The sequence below is a fragment of the Denticeps clupeoides genome, chromosome 14, assembly GCF_900700375.1.
Source record: "Denticeps clupeoides chromosome 14, fDenClu1.1, whole genome shotgun sequence".
Taxonomy (NCBI): Eukaryota; Metazoa; Chordata; class Actinopteri; order Clupeiformes; family Denticipitidae; genus Denticeps; species Denticeps clupeoides.
Window position 1 is genome coordinate 20,012,894 of NC_041720.1, and position 20,899 is coordinate 20,033,792.

General features: G+C 39.2%; 1 protein-coding gene across 1 annotated transcript in view; it reads right to left on the minus strand.

Moving 5' to 3' along the window:
* Positions 1-20,899, minus strand: part of fndc4a (fibronectin type III domain containing 4a) — a 36,335-nt gene that overhangs the window by 13,383 nt on the left and 2,053 nt on the right. Inside the window, exons 2-4 of the mRNA XM_028953585.1 lie at positions 13,135-13,250; positions 5,652-5,856; positions 1,533-1,622 (exon numbers count right to left, since the gene is read on the minus strand). Coding sequence (XP_028809418.1) covers positions 1,533-1,622; positions 5,652-5,856; positions 13,135-13,250 — 411 coding nt within the window. The remainder of the gene's footprint in view (positions 1-1,532; positions 1,623-5,651; positions 5,857-13,134; positions 13,251-20,899) is intronic.

Consider the following 20,899-nt stretch of genomic DNA (forward strand, 5'->3'; position numbering starts at 1 on the left):
AGCAATTATTTCCACATGGGGAATCCACTAGATCATTATATTAAAAATTGAATTGTGGGATAATAATCCAGATGCACCAAAGAAGACAATAAACTGTTTACTAGGGCTGTGCAGTATAAACACTATGCAATGTAATTTTGGCCATCGGGAGAGATTTTGATTATACCGACCTCCCGCAAAAATAATGTTTTACAAATAAACAGACCCCCACCCTACCCAACAACACAAACAGAATAATCATGCAAAAATAATGGAAAATAATATATAATAGGGGCATAGCACATCTGACACAGATAAAGAAAGACCATATTCACCAAACATAAGACTCCAAAAACTGAATAAAGGACAAAAAAAAATAAATGGACAAAAATTTCTTCTTTCTTTTTAATTATATAAGTTAGTTTCTCCAGAGCCAGACAAGCTTACAACTCCTTTGTCCACAGGCTAACAGAAAGTGCTTGTATACTTCTCTATAGTAGAAGAAACCACACTTTGGGTACACAGCAGGGTTTCCACGGATCCTTAAAAAAGTTTCCAAAAAATAAGACCTTAAATATCATTAAAAATGACCTTATATCTAAAGTTTAAAGGTGTTAACACTACAGACTCAATAAATAAAATAAAACATTGCCTAATAAAGTGTCATTTAAATATTTTCTGACAATATTTTTCATGTGAACTACAGCTGAATACAGAAAGTCCTAAAGTAATAATATGTTTATGGGTTAGACAGAAAGTTTTCTTTTAGTAGAATTGCCCAGATATTGTTTTATCTGGAATATGGTTATGCTACATGTGGATTTATCTGTAAAAGTTTATTATAGAACTTCCTGCTGCAGTGCCTTTTCTATGGACACCCTTTCAAAAACCCTTTCAATTTACAGATCAAATTATATACCGCAATATATACAGTCTATAGTGTATTGTTAAATTTATATTGTAATATGAATTTTACGCCATATTGCAGAGCCCTACTGTTTACATGTACACATGTTGAAATGAACTGCTCAAGTCAATAACACTCCAGGTAGAGAAAACAATGTCAGCCACCCAACAGACTCTCCACATAAAAAGCACTGAGAATATTTTGTGTTAAAAATAATAACGTTTTCGGCCAATCTCTCCTGGGTCACAGGTCTTTTATATTCACAGGATGAGAGCCGTGCACAGAGCTATAGCTGAAAAGATCTTGTCTATAATTACATATTCTGCTTGCAGTATAGAATAAACTCTCAGCAAAGATCTATAATTAATTTTTAGTTTTTAATTATTTTTGTTATAAAAGGCATCCATGAAAAACAAACACTCTGGCTTCCCATAATTGTCATATTTAGTATGAAAATTACTGTTTGACAAGGATTGCAGCTTCTATATTTCAGCTCTTCATGGGTGACAGATACCATGCACAAATGTACTGCACTGAAACAGAAATCATAGATGGAGCAATGCAACACTTAATAAAAAAACAAAATGTACAACACTAATTATCAAAAAAAAAAAAAAAAACATTTTAATGAAAAGAAGCTCCTTACCTGCCCACATAACCAGTACCACCACTATAATGATCACTTCCCCGGTCTGCAGGTGTCTGAACTTGTCCAAGCCTTGAACAGTTGGGTCATCTTCACAGGAGGGAAAATGTTGGAATTTTATACAGTCAATCAATAGATAATGAAAAATGTAAAACAGTTAAAAAAACTGAAAAACAGTTTTGTAAAACACATTTATCCTTCACAGTGGTTCTTTTCATGATGAGTGCCACCTCATTATACTTTCTTAATTAAAATATGCCAAATGAGTACTGAGAAAACCAAAGTTATTTACAATAAAGTTACTTTTTTTATTTTACTTTATTTTATTACCGCATCTCCATGTCATCATAACCTTGACTTGACTTGACTCTATCATAAATATGCATTACAGCTGTAACATTCGTGCCACCTCTGCCACGCCCCCAGCGGTCGACCTCTCCCATGTATTAGTGTGTGTTCTTCCGGGGCTCACTAGCACCCTGATTATTCCCACCTGTTCTTCATCACAGGTGAGTGTTGGTAATCACGGGTGCTTAGCTGGATAATGACTTCTGATCAGTGATTGGTTAGTTTAGTGGTAACGGGTCTGTCCACTCCTCTTTATAACCAGCCGGTCCCTCTAGTCCTGCGTTTGGGCTCCCTCACACAACCAGAGTTCCTTGCTGCACTGCATTCTGGCCTTAAATGGCAGTGACTGTGAACCCCATGGTAGGACAGGAACTCAACTCTCCCCTCTAGTCTCACTGCAGCTCCCGGAGACACCGGTTCGAGGCCTGTGTAGGACAAGGGTGATCTTCGGCTCTCATGCTGAGGGCTTCGTGGAGGATCCTGCAACAAGGCCTCTTGAGGAGAGGCGTGGCACTACAAGAAAGGACATTGTTTGTTGTTTCATTTTTCCTGAGTTGAAAATAAATACGCCATTCTCATTTTTCAACCTGCGTCCTCCATTCATCACCTGAGCTAGAGGGGAACGTGATAACAGCAGGCTGTAGTCTCGGGAATGTATCACAATTATTAGCGAATAATTGTAACCCATTCACTGGGGATTCGTGTGACTGTGTATTTCTTGGTGCCGGTAAATGGGGTGGTTTGTGTTAGGAATGGCATCCTGCATAAAACTTTTTCCAAATCAATACAACCATCAATACCATCCGCAATCGCCCTCCCTAACAGGAGAAGCTGAGAAAAAAGGATGAGTGAATAACTGTAGTTACTTAATTGTGAAATTGTGCAATTACGTAGTTAAAATGTATTAAATCTAAGAGACCTTTGATTATACATCTAGAGAGTAGAACAGTTTGAGAACCAAGAACGTATTGGAGAGCAGACGTTAGCAAGCTGACTGGCTAGCAGAAGTGTGCCCTGTTCTATAATATAATATAAGAGCATATATATGAAAAATAATGCAGTGAATCCCACAAGAGAGCATGAAGGACCATTTACCTCAAAGGTTTGGTGAAATATGTTGTGGTGAAATCTTCTCACCTCAAATTTACACTGAACAAAAATATAAAAGCAACACTTTTTCTACATGCACAAAAGACCCATTACTCTCAAATATTGTTCACAAATCTGTCTTAATCTATGTTAGTGAGCACTCCTCCTTTGCTGAGATAACCCAGCCCACCTCTGAGGTGTGGCATATCAAGGTGCTGATTAGACAGCATGACAATAAAGGCCACTCTGAAATGTGCACAGTTTGATCACAAAGCACAATGGCACAGATGTCGCAACTTAATGTTCACTTCTTTACCATAAGCCGTACATCCAACCGGCCTCCCAAATACATATTTTTGTTCAGTGTAATTTAACAGATCTTTATTTGAATGAGTAAAGACTGACATGTTATAAAGTGTGTAAGCACTGAAGTCTCATGACATTTAATCGAGTGCATTCCTTTCCTAAATCACCCTGGTCCTCAGAGAGAAAGTGCCTGTTTATTCAGCAATCAATTAAATTAATTAATCGGCAGTTTAAGGGACTGGATATCATGCTCTTTTCCTCCGTCAACTATCTTTAATACAGCGTGGAATCATTCCAGCACTTTACTTTGGCCAATTGATTTTCTGTCTGATGAATGAAAAGATCCTGGCCATGGTCATCATGACCCTTTCCTTGGCCCACTACATCATGGATGAGCACTGTCTTCCACAACATTCCATACATACAGTGGGTGAACTGGTTGGAAAAAAAGTTAATTGCCTACAATGTTTGAAATGGTATCACAGCTTCCCATTAGAGATAAATGGAAAGTATTTCTAATGTTCTGGTGCTCCTCAGCCTTCTCAGGGTAAAAAGAGACTGTCTATTCACAGACCCCTTAATGGGTTCTGTTCATTAGTTCCACCAGCCTCAGCTCCAATCAGCAGTGCGTCTGTGTATCTGTAGCCTGACACAAATACAATCCGTACATCAAATTAACGCTGAGCGTATAGCCACCCTTCCACACTGAGACCTCCAGATTCACATGGAGTTTTATTTTTTCAACAGTAGGCTCCTCTCATACTAACACCACAGGCGACATCCCAGCAGGCCTACACCATATTCAAAAATAGGATTCGTGTTTTTTTATATTTATTGGAGGACTGTTAGTGTTTAGTGCTGTATGAATGTTAATACATAAAAAACGCATAACTAGACACTTTTAAGCATTTTTATTGCATTTTATTTGCTCCATTAGCAGTTTAGTCTACATGTTTTTTTTAATGTAATTTGCATGTTGAAATTTAAGAAATGTTCATGAATGTTTGTCAGTTCACTGGTCAGAATTCTTGAATATAAATTCAGATAATCTGTATATTTGCAATGTCCACTGATGGTGAAAGTTCTAATGCTCGCCAATAAAACAAAGGGGAGAGCAAAAAGAAAAAGCTGGAGAGGAGGGGGCAGCATATTGATTGAGGGTGGTGTAAATCTCCAGAACGAGGAAGTGAGGTGTGTGAGAATTGTCAATCATTCCTCTAGGCTCCTCCCATTTTAAACTTGGTTTAAGAAAACAGGACACACCTACTAAATAACATTCCCACTCCTTTCTTACTGTTTAACTTTAAGAGGCCATTTTTTGCAGTTATATGAAGGAAATATTTAATGGGAGCCCCTTTTCAAGTGAGGAACAAGGGTTATTCTAAGAGGTAAGGGAATGGTGTGACAGCATTTATCAGATGCCCTTATCCAGAGCGACTTACAATCAGTAGTTATAATATGGGATATGAGATAAGAGAGACTTTTAGCACTGACCTTTGTTCTGATGGTGCACACCTACTGAACAAACGTCCCAGGCAAAGGAATGAACAGGAGAGGAATGACCAAGAGAGAGTGAATCTTCTACAACCTTGACCTGTATAAATCTCATGAGCACTAGTGTTTCAATAGCTCATTTGCAGAGTTCAGAGTCAGCTGAAATCTGCAAACTGGGACTAAAAAGCTGAATGTAATGGAAAGGTTACAAAGTTGCCTTTCTATGCATTATCAGTGTTATCTATTTCTTTTTTCATGTAGTCTTCAGTTTTAGTTGTATTTTACCACATCCAGAAAACATGTAACTTCATCTGACCGACAGGACATCTGTTCCATCTAAAATGGGAATGGACATTTTGATTACTATTGATCTTCTCTTTAATGGTGTGACACTTCCTGTGTTTTTCTTTCTTTCTATGAAACAGTGGGAACACACACAACGCAGACTGTGGAACCACTTTTGTTCTATTTTCATTTGTGGCCATTTCAGTAGATTCTCTAAATCTCAACCTTTGGAGAGAGTGAACAAAACAGAAAGCACCAGTGGTCACGCAAGAATTCCCCATGAATAATTAATGAGATGTTTGGGCAAAAGGAGAGATGGCGTAAGACTCCTTTGGGAATCTGGTTGACTTATATAACACACTAGCATATGCCAGGATTCCATGCCATGTTACGGATGACATAGTGAAATACCTTCTCCATCTGCATACATCCATTTAAAATGCCTCACAGTGAATGAGTGGATTTAAAATCTGACTCACAGCTGTGACATTTAAGTTTTGCTCTGTTTACACCATAAAGCATTTAAGGCAAAGTGACTCACAATGAAACTTGCACGTCCATCTACGAAATGTGTTATGTCAGAGCAGACAGGCCCACCTTGGTTTGAGCTGTTAGAGGGAAAGCGGTCAGACTTCTTCAGCGTTCGGAAGTGGACTCGTTTGCTTGCCTGGCTCTCCCCATACAGGCCAATGGACTGGACCTGTACAATATAATCCGTTTCTTCTTCCAGGTCCCAGAGGACGCAGGAGCGGCTGGTGGTGTTGACCTCCCGGATGAAGCGCTGCATGTGCCCGTCTTGCCTCTGCAGTAGAAGCATGTGTTACATAAAGCACTTTCAGTACCCCAAATTAAACATAAGTCAGATGATTGCTGGAACAGTTGGGAGAACTCCAAAGAAACTACGATTGCTGGAAGATGATAAAAAATTCATCAGGCTATTAGGTTGTTGTATGCATAAAACTAGAAATTGGGAGTTTAAGTCAGCTACACGTTTTCAACCCAGACACTGGAGAAGCAGGTGTCAGTGCATTTCTTGGAGCCAGACTCAATCATGGTGTAAAATGTTTGCACAGTCAATTGCATAGACAAGCAGACTAATTGATCTTCTGCAGCGAACCCTATCTGGAGCTGATAAAAAAGGAAAAAGAGTCAGCTACAATTTCTCATTATGATGTATGTTATTATAATTGATAAACAATAAAAAAAAAGTGAAATTTGTCCTCAGTGAAATTTGTCCTCTGCATTTAACCCATCACCCTGAGTGAGCAGTGGGCAGTGTGTGTGGACGGTGCTTTGCTCAGCGGCACCTCAGCGGCACCTTGGCGGATCGGGATTCGAACCGGCAACCTTCTGATTACGGGGCCGCTTCCTTAACCGCTAGGCCACCACTGCCCCAATAATATTACTACTGAAAATCACTACTGTATTCTTTAACAGTTCAAAATACTGGACAGGCATAATCAATAAGAGGAAGCAAAGGGGAAGAAAACCCTAAGGCAATTTATTAAATGTTTAATTTAATTGCACTTGGTCTGCACTTGAATGGTTTAACTCATATCTAAATATTCAATACACTTTAATGAATATCAGTGGTGATGTTTTGGTAAAGGAATGGTCTTATATAGAGTAGCCCAAGGTTCGATTCCAGTGCCTATATTGTTTTCTCTCATGCATAGTCAGACTATGATGCCATGGCCTGATAAAAAATGATACATTCATTTGTAATGTCAAGAATCAACTATCATCTCTCAGCAAACTCCAATGAGTTAAAAATGCTGCCTGTAAAATTTAGCAACAAGGATAAAATTCTCCTATTAACAGCTCAAAAAGGGGTGAGCCCTGACTACTTGTGCTTGGCTTGCGGGGAAAAGCAGCAACCACCTCACCAACCATTTCTGCCCTTTTCTATTTTTAATGTACCTATACTCTGCATCATTTCTTAATATCAACAAGCGCTCAGTAACTCACACTCAGTATTAGCATTGTACATCCTACAACTTTCACAGATTCAGTTTCCAAAGACTACCTGTGCCAAAAGTTTAAATGTGGTCTGAAGCCACAGTCCCTGAGCAAGACACTTAACCCTGAGTGTCTCCAGGGTGACTGTTTCTGTCACTACTGATTGTAAGTTGTTCTGGATAAGAGATAAATTGCAATAAATGTCGTAAATGTAAATATATTTGCATTTAGTTTTCCATGGCAGAGTAATTATTGGCATTCCACAAAGAAATTGTCCAAAGCTACAAATTCTTTTCACCTAAAATTAAATGAAAATTACATGAAAATTAGACATAAGAACCACAATAAATCAATGTAGTTATAATTTGGATACTTTTGAAGGTAAATATTTTTACGTTTACTCAAATTTAAATGGAGAACTTTTACTGCAGTAAAATACCTTGGGTAACTCTACTTTCATGGTTGTGTTCTTCATCCAGCATGAGGGACACCACAGCCACCAACACTGTAATTGCTGAAGCTAAAGTGATCTTTAAATAGACCAGTATCATCATAAGGGACATACACTGTGGACCATGACATTAGACTAGTTGATAACTACTCTATACTGTCCAGTATATTCAAATATTGCTCTTGCCCATATAGGACTTTTTTTTTGACAAATCAACATCAACCCTGCTCTGACACCTATGGCACAATCACTGAACCATGGAAGGGGGTCCATTTTGGTGTTCCTTGTTCCCAAAGTTTCTCCCTTCTTCGCTGTTGTTGATTCAACTATATATATATATATATATATATATATATATATATATATATATATATATATATATATATATATATATATATATATATATATATATATATATATATATATATATATATATATATATATATATATATATATATATATATATATATATATATATATATGATTCAACTCTATATATATATATATAGTCTGAACCTATATATATATAGAGAGAGAGTATATAGAGTATATATATATATATATATATAACCCTGACAGTATATGGCTCTAATATATTACCTTTCACACATTTTATCAATTTCATTTTCTAATTGTCAGAACATTGAAGCGTTATTAACAAATATTATCTATAAAAAGAAAGATATTAATCTTGACTCAACAGGACTTAATTCTTCTGCATTCCTACTCACTAAGAGTGGACATGGGTGAAACCTTTACATTTACATTTACAGCACTTATCCAAAGCGACTTACAATCAGTAGTTACAGGGACAGTCACCCCTGGAGCAACTTAGGGTTAAGTGTCTTGCTCAGGGACACAATGGTAGTAAGTGGAATTGGAACCTGGGTCTTCATAAGCGAGTGTGTTACCCACTAGGCTACTACCACCCGAGAAAGAGGTCTGTTTCTGCTCGGAATCGACTCGAAGACCTTTCACGTGTTAGGCGGACGTGATAACACTACACCACAGAAACTTATGTAAATGTTTAATAAATGTTCATGTCTCACACACGCCTGACATTGACTTTCTCTTTTTAATGGCACGACAGCACAGACAAATTTTCAGTTTCGCAGTGGTCAGCTCTTTAAACCAAATATTTTGGTGTGTCTTGACATAAAAAAATATATATTTCTGGATGTCTGAACCTCAAGTTACCTTCCTCTGCAGCTTCACCCCCTGAGGGCTCCTTGAGGTGTCACATGTTTGTCATTTCAGGGAGAAATGCATAATGCACTGACCTGGGAACAGATGACAGCTGGTCGAATGGGACTTACAATATAATTACTCAGACTGAGAATATATTTATTATTTTGGACTTTATACATCTCTACTAAGATGTACAGACAGGTAAAGCACATAGGAGCACTTTAATTTTAAGCAGCTGTTTGTATTCAGTTTTCCTAAAAAGGCTTCAAATTGCAAACATAAAAATCTAATTGATGACTTTTTTTAACAATACATTTGACCATCTAATTAATTTCATATACCACTGACCTCAGATCAGCAGGAGAAAAAACATGCCTTGCTGCTCCACAGGATGATTCTGAAGAACAGTGTACAGGACACACTGACAATGTAAACCATTTTAACTACAAGTGTCTTAAACACATGTTCAGACATACATAGTAGCTACCCAGTGGTTGTCTGATGTCTTTAGTTATTTCCCATGAAGCAACGCGCTCACATCATTTAAAGAATATAAATGCATTCTACTTTCATTAATAAATATGCTTCATTAATAATATGCCAACACAACCAATTGAACAGTAAAATGTGTTGCATATAGTACTAATGCATATAGTACTATAGCTCTAATGAGTATTGAAGACATTTTTTAAATTTTTTTCTTCTCAGTTCTTTACACACAATTTTGAAAACCTTTTTTTCTAAACACCTCACACAAATTTCAGTTTTTGTTTTGCAACTGTAAAGTGGAGACAAATACATTTACAGTCTTTTAATAAAAACTAAAGCAACAGTACAGGAACAATAAAAAATATGCTTTTATTAAAAATATTTGTTTATTATACAAATAAATAAATAAACACTGTGCCCTCGGGCACCTTTTATGGCTGCCCACTGCTCATCAAGGTTGAAGGGTTAAAAGCAGAGGACACATTTTGTTGTGTGCACCATGTGCTGTGCTGTGTTTCACAATGAGAATCACTTCACTTTCAGTAGCAATAAAAATAAAATACTGTAACTCTAATCAGTATGTCTCTGGATCTGGCAGGATCAGAACATAAGATTTCATTTACATCACAGGCTGTCTTCATTTGCAAGGCTCCGCTGAAAGAATCACCTTGTGTGACACTACTTTGATGATATGACATGGCTCCATGCCTGAAAGAAGCATGAAGTCAAGGGAATTGTCCTCCAACCAACAAAATTACCTCTGAGACAGGATTCTCTTGAGGCACAAATCTGCGGAAGGTTACAGAAAATGTTCTGCTGCTTTGAAGGTCCCAATGAGCACAGTGACCTCCATAATTCATAAGTGGAAGAAGTTCAAAATCACCAGGACTCTTCCTAAACTGAGTGATGAGGGGAGAAGAGCTCCAGTGGTCCTCTGTGGACAGAGGAAAACCTTCAGGAAGAACAACCATCTCTATAGCAATCCACCAATCAGGCATGTATGGTAGAGTGGTCAGACGGAAGACACTTCTTAGTAAAAGACACGTCTGCCCACTTGGGGTTTGCATTAGGCACCTGAAGGACTCTCAGACCATGAGAAACAAAATTCTCTGTGAATGGCAGGTGTCACATTTGGAGGAAACCGAGCACCGCAACACCGGTCCACTGCCACCCCTACCGTAAAGGATGGTGGTGGCAGCAACATGTTTTGGGGATGTTTCTCTGCTGCAGGAAGTGGGAGACTAGTCAGGATTCTGGATGAACACCTGCTCCAGTGTTCTCTTGAACTCAGATTGGGTGACGGTTCATCTTTCAGCAGGCCAACAACCCTAAGCAGCCAAGATATCCAACGAGTGGCTTCAGGACTACTTGATATCCTTGTGTGTCCAAGCCAGAGACTTGAAGCCAATTGAACATCTCAGGAGAGATCGTAAAATGGCTGTGCACCGATGCTTCCCATTGAACCTCACAGAGCTTGAGAGGTGTCGCAACAAGGAATGGGTGAAGCTGGCCAAGTATGGGTGTGCCAAGCTTGTGTACCATCATATTCAAAAAGACTTGAGGCTGTAATTTCTGCCAAAGGTGCATCAACAAAGTTTTGAGCAAAGGCTATCAATACTATAAATATAAATACATGTGATTTTTTTTTATTTGCTATAACCTCAAGAAAATGTCTTTCACACTGTCATTATTGGGTGTTCTGATAAAAAAAAAAAACATGCATTTTGTCACGTCCATGCGGGCATGGCGAGGCAGGTGAACGGAGAGCAGGACGAAGAGTGACGAGAAATGAAGGACGCTATCACCTGATATCACGAAACAGGGGTTTAATTGTAAATCACAGGACGGTGAACAGAAACGAACAGGGCAGCTTTGTACATTTGACACAGGTGAAAATGATTAGGGAACATTTCACAGGACAACAGTGAAACCCCTTTTCGGACCGGATCGTGACACATTTAATCCATTTTGGATTAAGGCTGGGACATAAATTGAATATGTGATGCACTGTGAATACTTTCTGAATGCACCCATTGTCATATACTCAGGTAGAGACTCGGTGGATATTATTGTAAATATTGTTCCTCTGCTTTATACCCATCACCCTTGGCAATGGGCAGCCATGACAGGTGCCCGAGGTGCAGTGTGGGGGGATGGTACTTTTGCTTTGGATGGTATGTGTGGTTATTGGCAAGCCAGGGCTTTTTTTGACATGGAGATAACCTCACAATCCATATCTGTGCCTAAGGTGTGAAAATCTCTGTAATCTTTTGTAAATCGCTTCTGTGAAACAGACATTCTGTGTAATGTTGTGCAAATCTGTGTGTGCACTCATGCAAGCAGGTGCCCATGCATTGCATAGCCTCTGTTGTTTTAATTAACTATACATTAATTGAAAACGCATTATTTTCCTTCTCTGGTATCATTAAGAGTCCTGGAGATAGACAGCCAACCATAACATATCTTCAAGACAGGTCCTTCAAGGTATCATGAGGAGGTGAGACATCTGTCCTCTCTAGGGTAACCACAGGGGTTCTACAAGGCTCTGTTCTTTGACCCCCTTCTATTCATAATATACACTAACTCACTTGGTCACATCATCCAATCACATGGCTTTTCCTATCACTCCTACGCTGATGTCACCCAGCTCTATTTGTCTTTTCCACCAGAAGATACCACCATGGCAACAAAAATCTCGGCCTATCTCTCAGACATATCGGCATGGATGTCTGAGTGACACCTCCAATTTAAATTGATCTTTCCGGGCAACAACTCTCCTCAGCAAAACCTCTCAATTCAAATTGGCTCGCTACTGTTAACACCCACGGCATCTGCAAAAAGCCTTGGATTTTGGAATGATGACAAACTGAGTCTGAACCATCATGTTGCTGCGATCTCCAGATCCTGCAGGTTCACTGTCTACAACATTCGCAAGTTTAGGCCTTTCCTTTCAACAGGCTACGCAGCTCCTCATCCAGGCAATGGTCATCTCTAAACTTGACTATTGTAACTCTCTCCTGTCTAGAGCTTCTGCAGTCACAATAAAACCACTTCAGATGGTCCAAAATATGGCAGCCAGCCTCATTTTCAACCAGCCGAAACACACCCACGTCACGCCTCTTCTCACCTCTCTCCACTGGCTCCCAGTAGCTGCTTGCATGGAGTTTAAATACTTGATGCTTGCCTATTGGGCTGTAAATGGAAGTGCACCCTCTTATATCAACACACTACGAGCTAGCTACACTCCTGCACACCCTCTCAGATCTGCAAACGAAATGAGACTGAAAATTCCCTCTTCACAGGGTCTCCGATCCCAATCAACTATGTTCTCCTCTGGCTGGTGGAACAACTTGCCTTGCTCCACTAGCTGAGACTACTACCACCTTTAAGAAGCAGTTGAAAACCCACTTGTTTAAAAAGTATTTCAAACGAGTCTAACACATGCACACACACTCACAAAATAATAATAATAATAATAACTTAACAATTACCCTGCATGTTCTATTCTTGACAAGTTAGGCCTTATCAGGGCTCTCAGTTTTGTAACTCAAAATCTATGGACACCAAATTAGAATTGCTGGTGTCGTCCTCTTGTAAGTCGCTTTGGATAAAAGCATCTGCGGAGTAAAGTAAAGTAAAACCGAGAAAAAATATACAAATCTACTGTACTGGCTTCCAAATCTATACAATTTGGTGCATTCCCTGAAACATTCTGTCTTAAAACTCATCACTCTTGTCACCTACACAATAATCACTTGTAAAATGTCTCCAACTCATTGTTCACAATAAATATGAAAGAATTCATAGCACAAGTATTTAAAAGTATTTAAGAGTTACTGAGTCCTAATGTCTTCCACAGTCAAATGGGAAAAGAAACTGAAAACAGCAATCTAGAGCCAAATCTAACAAGAAAAAATATCTTTACATAACCACACAGAGAAAGATAATGATAGATGTCCTCGATGGAGTCTTTATGAAAGACACGTGACTCACCTGCTGCGAGATGGAAAAGCCGATGATCACATCACCTTCTGGAACCTCCCAGGACACAGTTACAGAATCAGCTCGGAGGTGCATGACTGACACATTGACAGGGGCAGGTGGGCGGTCTGCAAAGAAAAAGAGGGGCATAGGGATAGAGAGAGAAAAAAGAATGTGGCAGAGGGCTGTGGCACATGAGTGAACTGACAAATAAGATGTTTTGTTCTTGGTTTAGTGGTGCTCCCAGGACCAGAGCTAAAAACCAAAAGTGTCGCAAAGTCTATTTTCCTTCAGAAGGTAACGGAATGAACATGATAGCTAAACTGGATAGACAAGCCCTTACCCTATTTCTAATCACCAGTGGTAGCCCACAGGCCTGAAATTTGCTTCAAGTTGGCTTGTTTTTTTATCTCTCACAGCATTCTGAACATCCTGCCAAGATTTTCAATCTGGCAAATCTGCCACAGTGATACTTTAACAGATACTTTAAGTCCTGTAAGCTGTGAAGATGATCAGATTTGTCTTTCCAGCATGTCCTATCAACAGAATTGAGTATTAGGAAACCAAGCGAACATCTTGAACTTGCTGTTGTCTTCCTCAAACCCTTCTTGAACCATTCTCTGCGAGTCAAGAGTGCATTATCCTATTGAAATAAGACAGCAGATGGAATACCAATGGGACATTCTTGATCAGCAACAATGTTTAGGTGGGTGGTACGTGTCAAACCCACATTTATGCAGGAACTAGCAGATCTTTGCACAAAGCTCCACACTGTCTCCATTATCTTGCAACTTGCTTATTGTTGTCATGGCTTCCGACCAAGCACATAATGTAGAATAACATGATTTATCAAACCAGAACAACATTGTTCTGTTCCAGTTCTGATGGTTAGATAAGGACATCTGATAAATGTTGTAAATTGTAAATGATCATTTTAATAATTATCAGGGCCAGAGTAATCAATTGTCAGAAGTAACAAATTCCTTTCATTTAAAATTAATGTATTTAAACAGTAAATTAAGTAACTTTTACTTTTGTAACTTAAGTACATATGAAGACAAATTCTTTTGTACTCAAGATGAAATTTTACATGGAGGACTTTTACTTCAACTAGAATAAACTTTTTCTTTGGGTAACTTTATTTCAACTAAAGTGCATGGTTTGTGTACTTTGTCCACCACTGGATCCAACTAATATATCCCCTCTTCAAATATTAATATTTTATTAATATTGATTAATAATTATCTTGCATTTTCTTTATTCATTTCACTTGCCAACAAAATTGTAGCATGCTTAATCATAGTGCATTGTGATATACAGTCCCATATCGAATGATAAAATCTTTTGATCAATTTTTGATAACCAGAGATAATAAAATGTTTATAGAACCATGAATTTAGCTGCTGTCTGCTCCATTTTTAGATATTTTATTATTTGGTAGCATTATGCAGTGAACATGGTACTCGTCATGTTCCCGTCTAGGGAAATTGAATGTGGACAATATGAACATGGTAGATGTCGACAAGGAGGAAAATACAGGCCAAACCAAAGTGCACAAAAATGTGTTTATTGTACAGTGTCCGACAAGACCGACTAGTTCTATGTTCACCACCATAAACCCTTCAACCAAACACACACAACTATATGCAACACTGACACCAAGCCAAACACACTAACAGAGGGGGAATCCACACAAATAAAAATATACACACGGGCAGAGGAGGGTACACATAGAAGGGAGAGCTAACACTAGATACAAGCACTATCAACTCCTACTACAACTCCAACAATCTCTCTCCACTCCAAACTCCTCCGTGCACTAAGCAGTCAACTTCCTGTTTCGGTGATCTTCTTATGCTGGCAGATTAGTCACCAGAACTTGTGTGGAGCAAGCCGACACTCCTGAAAAAGGAAAAACACACAGAATGGCAAGCAGAGATTCCCCCATTACTACTCCCTGGCACAAAGCACCCAGGGACATAACATACTGCATGTGTTGCTTCTGTATTATATTGGCTGCTTGAATGTCAGTTTTTATGCCATTTTATTGTTTAACAAAAGAAATAAATCTACGTATTTCATGCCACTGTTTTAGAAAATGTGATTTTAAGTGGCAAATTCCCTCCACCAAGCCCAAGCACCCGCACCCACCAACACCCCCCCCATTCCACGTACACTCTTTGTTAGCAATCCCCCAGGTAACTACCCCAGTGGTAGACCCAAAGTGCCCCTTGATTCCCTCAAACCACCAGTCACCAATTTACCAGTGTACATGCCTTTGGACAGAGGAGGAAACCTGTTCCAACACGGGGAGAACAAACTCCCCACACTCAAGGCCAGACCTATGCAAACACACATACACATTTTAAGAATGTGACCCAAACATTTTAAATTGCTATTGCTATTTTTACTTTTTCATGTGAGAGCTGACTTTATATTCATGAAGTGTGCACCCGAAACACACACACACATACACTTTAACCATCTGTCCCTTTAGTCTTTGAAAAGCATCTTGGTATCTGTTTTATGTCCATCTAGAAGCCCATCCTCATTTTTATCACAGACACTATTGAGTACTCTATCATGATTTAGCACGAGATAGACAAGCTAATCAGAGTCCAGCCAGCGACTAACATTCTGGAGCACTAATGGCTTACAGCAGCAGGCGCAAAGCAGGTGAACTGTTCTGACCTTGTGGGCTTTTTTACAGCACAGGGCCAGCAGTGACTCCAGTGTCCTCTCAACCCTGAACCAAGTTGCCATGAATAATGGAGATGGATGGATTCAAAGATGTTAGGGTATTGTATATCTTGCCATAATTATCTTGTGATAAGTGGAGAGTGGAATAAAGATAATGATTCATCATTAAATGTTGCTCAAACCGTATGTGGTTTCAATATGTTTATCTGCTTCGTCTGTTACATCTGTATGTGGTTTTTGTGTGTATTTGTCTGTTTTAGGTGCAGCTGGTGGCCTTCACTGGCTGGAGCCTGGCCCTGTAAACGAAGGCAGTTACATCACCCAGGTGAGGGGGTCGCATACAAAGAGGGCACTTTCGGCCACAGCATGTGCCCCATACTGGTTGAGCCAGGTGCTCCTGCTCACCACCACTATTGCTTCTCTCATAGGGCTGAAGCCATTTCCGAGGTCAGTCTTACTTCTTATTGTCATTTTTGTGTTTCTTTTTGTTTTTAATTCTTTCTTTTTGTAAATAAAGACCAGAATTACTCACGGCTGTTGTCTGCTACATTATTGCCTCCTCACATTTGTGTTTGTCCCTGTACTCTGTATCTAGACTAGACAATTTCATAATTATCCATAAAAGAGAGAGCAGTCTGGAGCTTTGTGAATTTGCCCCAGAATAAAACTGAATGTGAACTTTCAACAGACGAAACATTCAAACAATGTGGCATTGAAGCTGACTGTAACCTCTCATTCTCCTTATCACAGGAAAATCAGTAATGACTACTGAGTTTCGTAGCAGCACTGAAGCATCAATTGGAACAATCAATACTGAGGTGGTGACAGGAGGGGAGGTCAATGATTTGAGGTCTGCCAGTCAATATCTATCACAGCATTGAGTTCAATGTCAGCTTCATATCCTTTCATGGCTAATCAACCCTGCCTAACATCCAGGCAAGAAAAGAACACCACAATCTGGAACACCACAATAAACACAAGAAAGTACAATGAAAGGATTAATCTCCATCTCCCTCAGATATTCAATTCCACATTATCCTCCTTCTATTAGCAAATATTACAAACTCAAGAAATCAGATGAGCAGGATGGATCAGATGGTCAGCAAGGTGTAGTGTTTAATGCTGGTCTCGCTACATACTGTGCCTCTTACACTGCAGCTCTGAACATTGAGAAGAATTTCTCCTAATTGTTGGCCACTAGAAACTGCCTGGTAATAATTGGATTGTAAAATGTGCCTTGTCATAAATAATAGGCCTGACCATATTACGTCAAATAGAGCTTTCCATATTTACAATGCAATATTAGAATAATGTTGAGTTTGACAGATAGGAAGCAGCAAGTTGGGGAGACCCCAGTACTAGTTCCCCTCAAGGATATGTTCTGACTCCACTGCTCTTCTCCCTCTATACCTAGGATTGCACCTCTAGGAACTCAGAGGTTAAACTCATGAAGATTGCCGATGACACCACCATCATTGTACTCATTCAGGATGGTGACAAATCTGCATACAGACAGGCAGTTGGTTGGCTGGTACTCTGGTGCTGTCAGCAACAACCTGGAGCTGAACAAGTTCAAGACTGAGGAGATGAGAGTGGACTTCCCCCTAACCATATCTGACAGCCCAATGTCTTCTGTGGAGACCTTCAAGTTCTTGGTTACGACCATTCCACCACAGAGGAGACCAACATCCTCTTCCATCCTTAAGAAGAGGATTTACTTCCTTAGACAACTGAAGAAGTTCAATCTTCCACAGGAGCTGCTGACCCAGTTCTATGCTGCAGTCTTTGAGTCCATCCTGTGTTCCTCCATCACAGTCTGGTATGGAGCAGCAGCTGCTCAGGAAGAGACTGTACGGATGGCAGAAAAGATCATTGGGAAGATCATCACAGATCCCTCACACCCTGGACACAGGCTTTTTGACCTGCTGACCTCTGGCAAGTCTGGCAAGTCTGCAGACCATTACCAGCCGACACAGGAACAGTTTCTTTCTAATCGGTGTCACCCTCCTAAACAACTGTTATCTATTCACTACTGCACTTTTTGTACTCCTGTATTATTTCAGAAATCTGTAAACTTTTTTAGATTGTCATTTTTTTACACCATCGGCCGGAATCAAATTCCTTGTGTGTTCACTCACAAACATGATTCTGATTCTGAATTTAAATAACATTGAAAATTTTACATATTAAAGTATTGAATGTATTACATGAATATATATATATTACATGCTTTAAGATTAATTAATAAATTGTCCTTTTAACCACACAACAAGAGAATTCTGGCAACACTGTTTTTGAGTCTTTAACCATAGTAAAAGTGACTGTAGGAATGTAGGGCAGGAGTACAAAGTGAACTTCCCATTATAGTATTATCCATAGATAATACTATAATTTATCATCATAATAGCTCCCATTTCATATTCTTATTTGTGCTTTTCCACCACAGTCTATTTTCATACTAACTAAGGTCAGTAAAACCTTAGAACATCTTACATTTGTCACACCAGGGAAAAGGAATTAGATGAGTACTCAACACAGAGCCAAAGAATACAAAACAGATATCTCTCATATGGGTTGTACTGACAAAGCAAAGCAGATGAGAAAAGAGAGTTAGGAAGGCGTAAACTTCAATAATAATACTAATTATGTGTAATGGGATAAACATGAAGGCAATAAGATCAATAAGGCAATGAAATGGTGCCACCTGGTGTGCCAGGATGTTGCCAGTGTAACAACAGCACCCTTAAATGTTAAGTAAATATTTTCATTAAAAAACATAAACCAATAAAAATTATTTCCCTGGCCATGGCATTCAACTGAACATGTGCAGAACTACTTTTCCAGTTGTTACAGATTCTGCAGGTCTTCAGAAATTCTAAGCCAAGGACTCAAGTCCATTGTAAGACACCTTTGTTCAGCCATTCATTTTGCCAGCAGCAGTGCCTCAGCAATCTGCTCCACACTGGGCATTCATCAAGGTTAGATGTGGCATTTCACCGCCTCACAATACATTAGTCCTGTGTGCAAACTGAAGTGTCCTCTGTGTAATGGGGGTTGGAAGTGTATTGCTGATGCAGGAAATGATTGTTATGTTAGGACGCAACATGAATAATGGCTCCACCAATGTAACAACCATGCCAACAGCAAATGCAGAGCTCTGCAGGAACTTAAGAATTACATTTATTTAAAAAAATGCACAAGTACATTAGTGATCAAATAAAATAATTGAGTACTGTGGGAAAATGTTATTTTCTGGTCAAAAGAAAATAACAAAAGAATGGAATAACCACACATTTGCATGCCAAGCTGAATACCTATTTAATCATGCAACAGATTAATAAAATTACTTGTTGCCACCATCTCCCATCAGTTCTTATGCTCTACCAACAAGGTATTGTGACCACAGTCAGATGAGACCAAAATCAAGCTCTTTAGCATCAACTCAACTCACTGTGTTTCCAGGACGTTGAATTCCTATGAAGAATACTATCTTCACCATCAAACTGCTGCTCTAGTTGCTGACATATCCTCTCTGTATATGGGGCATGTAACTGCTTGAATGATGTCTGATACCCAGCCACATATGTATAAACTCCAAGAGACTGGAGTGAGTGGTTCATCCACCGCATCATAGAGCAGTAATGATATTGTGTGCTGTATATATGGCCCAGAACCATAGTGGCAGGAATGGTGGGTTCCATCTTAGGTGGATAAGATAATGGGATGATGTAATAAATCTTGATGAACTGGACTGAAGCTGTCATGACAAACTGTCCAAAATTTATGTTCACTCATAATAAATATTTATCACATCATGTTCCTAAAAAAAAAAAAAAACATAAAAATTATAATAATAATACTCACTTGCTCACATTCCATGGCCTAGTCCTAACCCATCCACAATGACCTGTCCAGCAGTCAGACTCAGTCAGAATATCTCATCTGACAGTGGCCTGTAAATGCTGCGCCATCTCTCCAAGCAGGGGCAGATGGGCCAGGTTCCAGTCGGAGGTTAACGTAATCTGTGACCATGGGCCCGCCACCCTGTCGCTGATGCCATGTCATACTAAATTGCCTACCCACAGAGCAGGCCACAATATCTTTCTTGCTAAAATGGAAATATTAGCACAAACGGTGTGCAAATTGTTTATGCTTTGTGGTTTAATAGTGAATGTATGGTTGGAATTATATTTTTATAATCTCTTAGATGGTATACCAGAACTGTCACAAAATATCAATTGTTGACCAGCATATTTCTTTACTTAATTGTTTGAGGAACTGACGTGTTGAGTTATTTCAGTATATTTCATTTACATGAGTGGCAAAATGTGTCTGTATATTCTAAAATCCAAATAAAACCTCAACAGTGTATTCATTCATTATACCTATTCTGATTAACTCAATCAGAATTTCACCAGAAGGCTGTTCACTTCTATCATAGAATCTCACTCCTCACTCCTGGTAAAGTACAGGAGCACATAAAAAAGCACCAATCTCAAACCAAAAATGGCAAAATGTTGTCACTGGGATACAATCAACTAACAGTGCTAATTAAACCTTAAGTGTCGTGCTTCAGAAGAGTGTAAAGTGAAACTAAGACATTCCCATATCCTCTATAGCATCATTATTCTGAGAAGCTGAGGCAAAGGTGGATGTGGATAAAGAAAGACTGCTGTGTGATGTTATAAAAGTGTACAACCCACACACACACACAAAAAAATCAATACTATGAATACAGCTCCATGTTGAAAAAAGCAAAGAGATCTCAATGCTGCAGTGCTTCATAATTAGATAAAAGTGCGGTTGTGTCCCACCAGATAAATCCGGTGCAGGGATCCAGAGTGCAAGCACAAGTATGACATGTTTTAAGCCCCTGTAGGGTTTCTTGCACTGCAGGGCTGCACAGAAGCAGATCCCAGAAGCTGCTGCCTGTCAGATCGCTCATTCTGCCACTGGGCTGAGTCTGAACTCAGGTGGGTTCACTCAGTGCTGCATGGAGAGGTCACCTCATCTGCTATGTCACCTTTCTAAAAGTAGAATGTATCTTTAAATCTTTAGTTGTGTCTTTCTTCTTTGA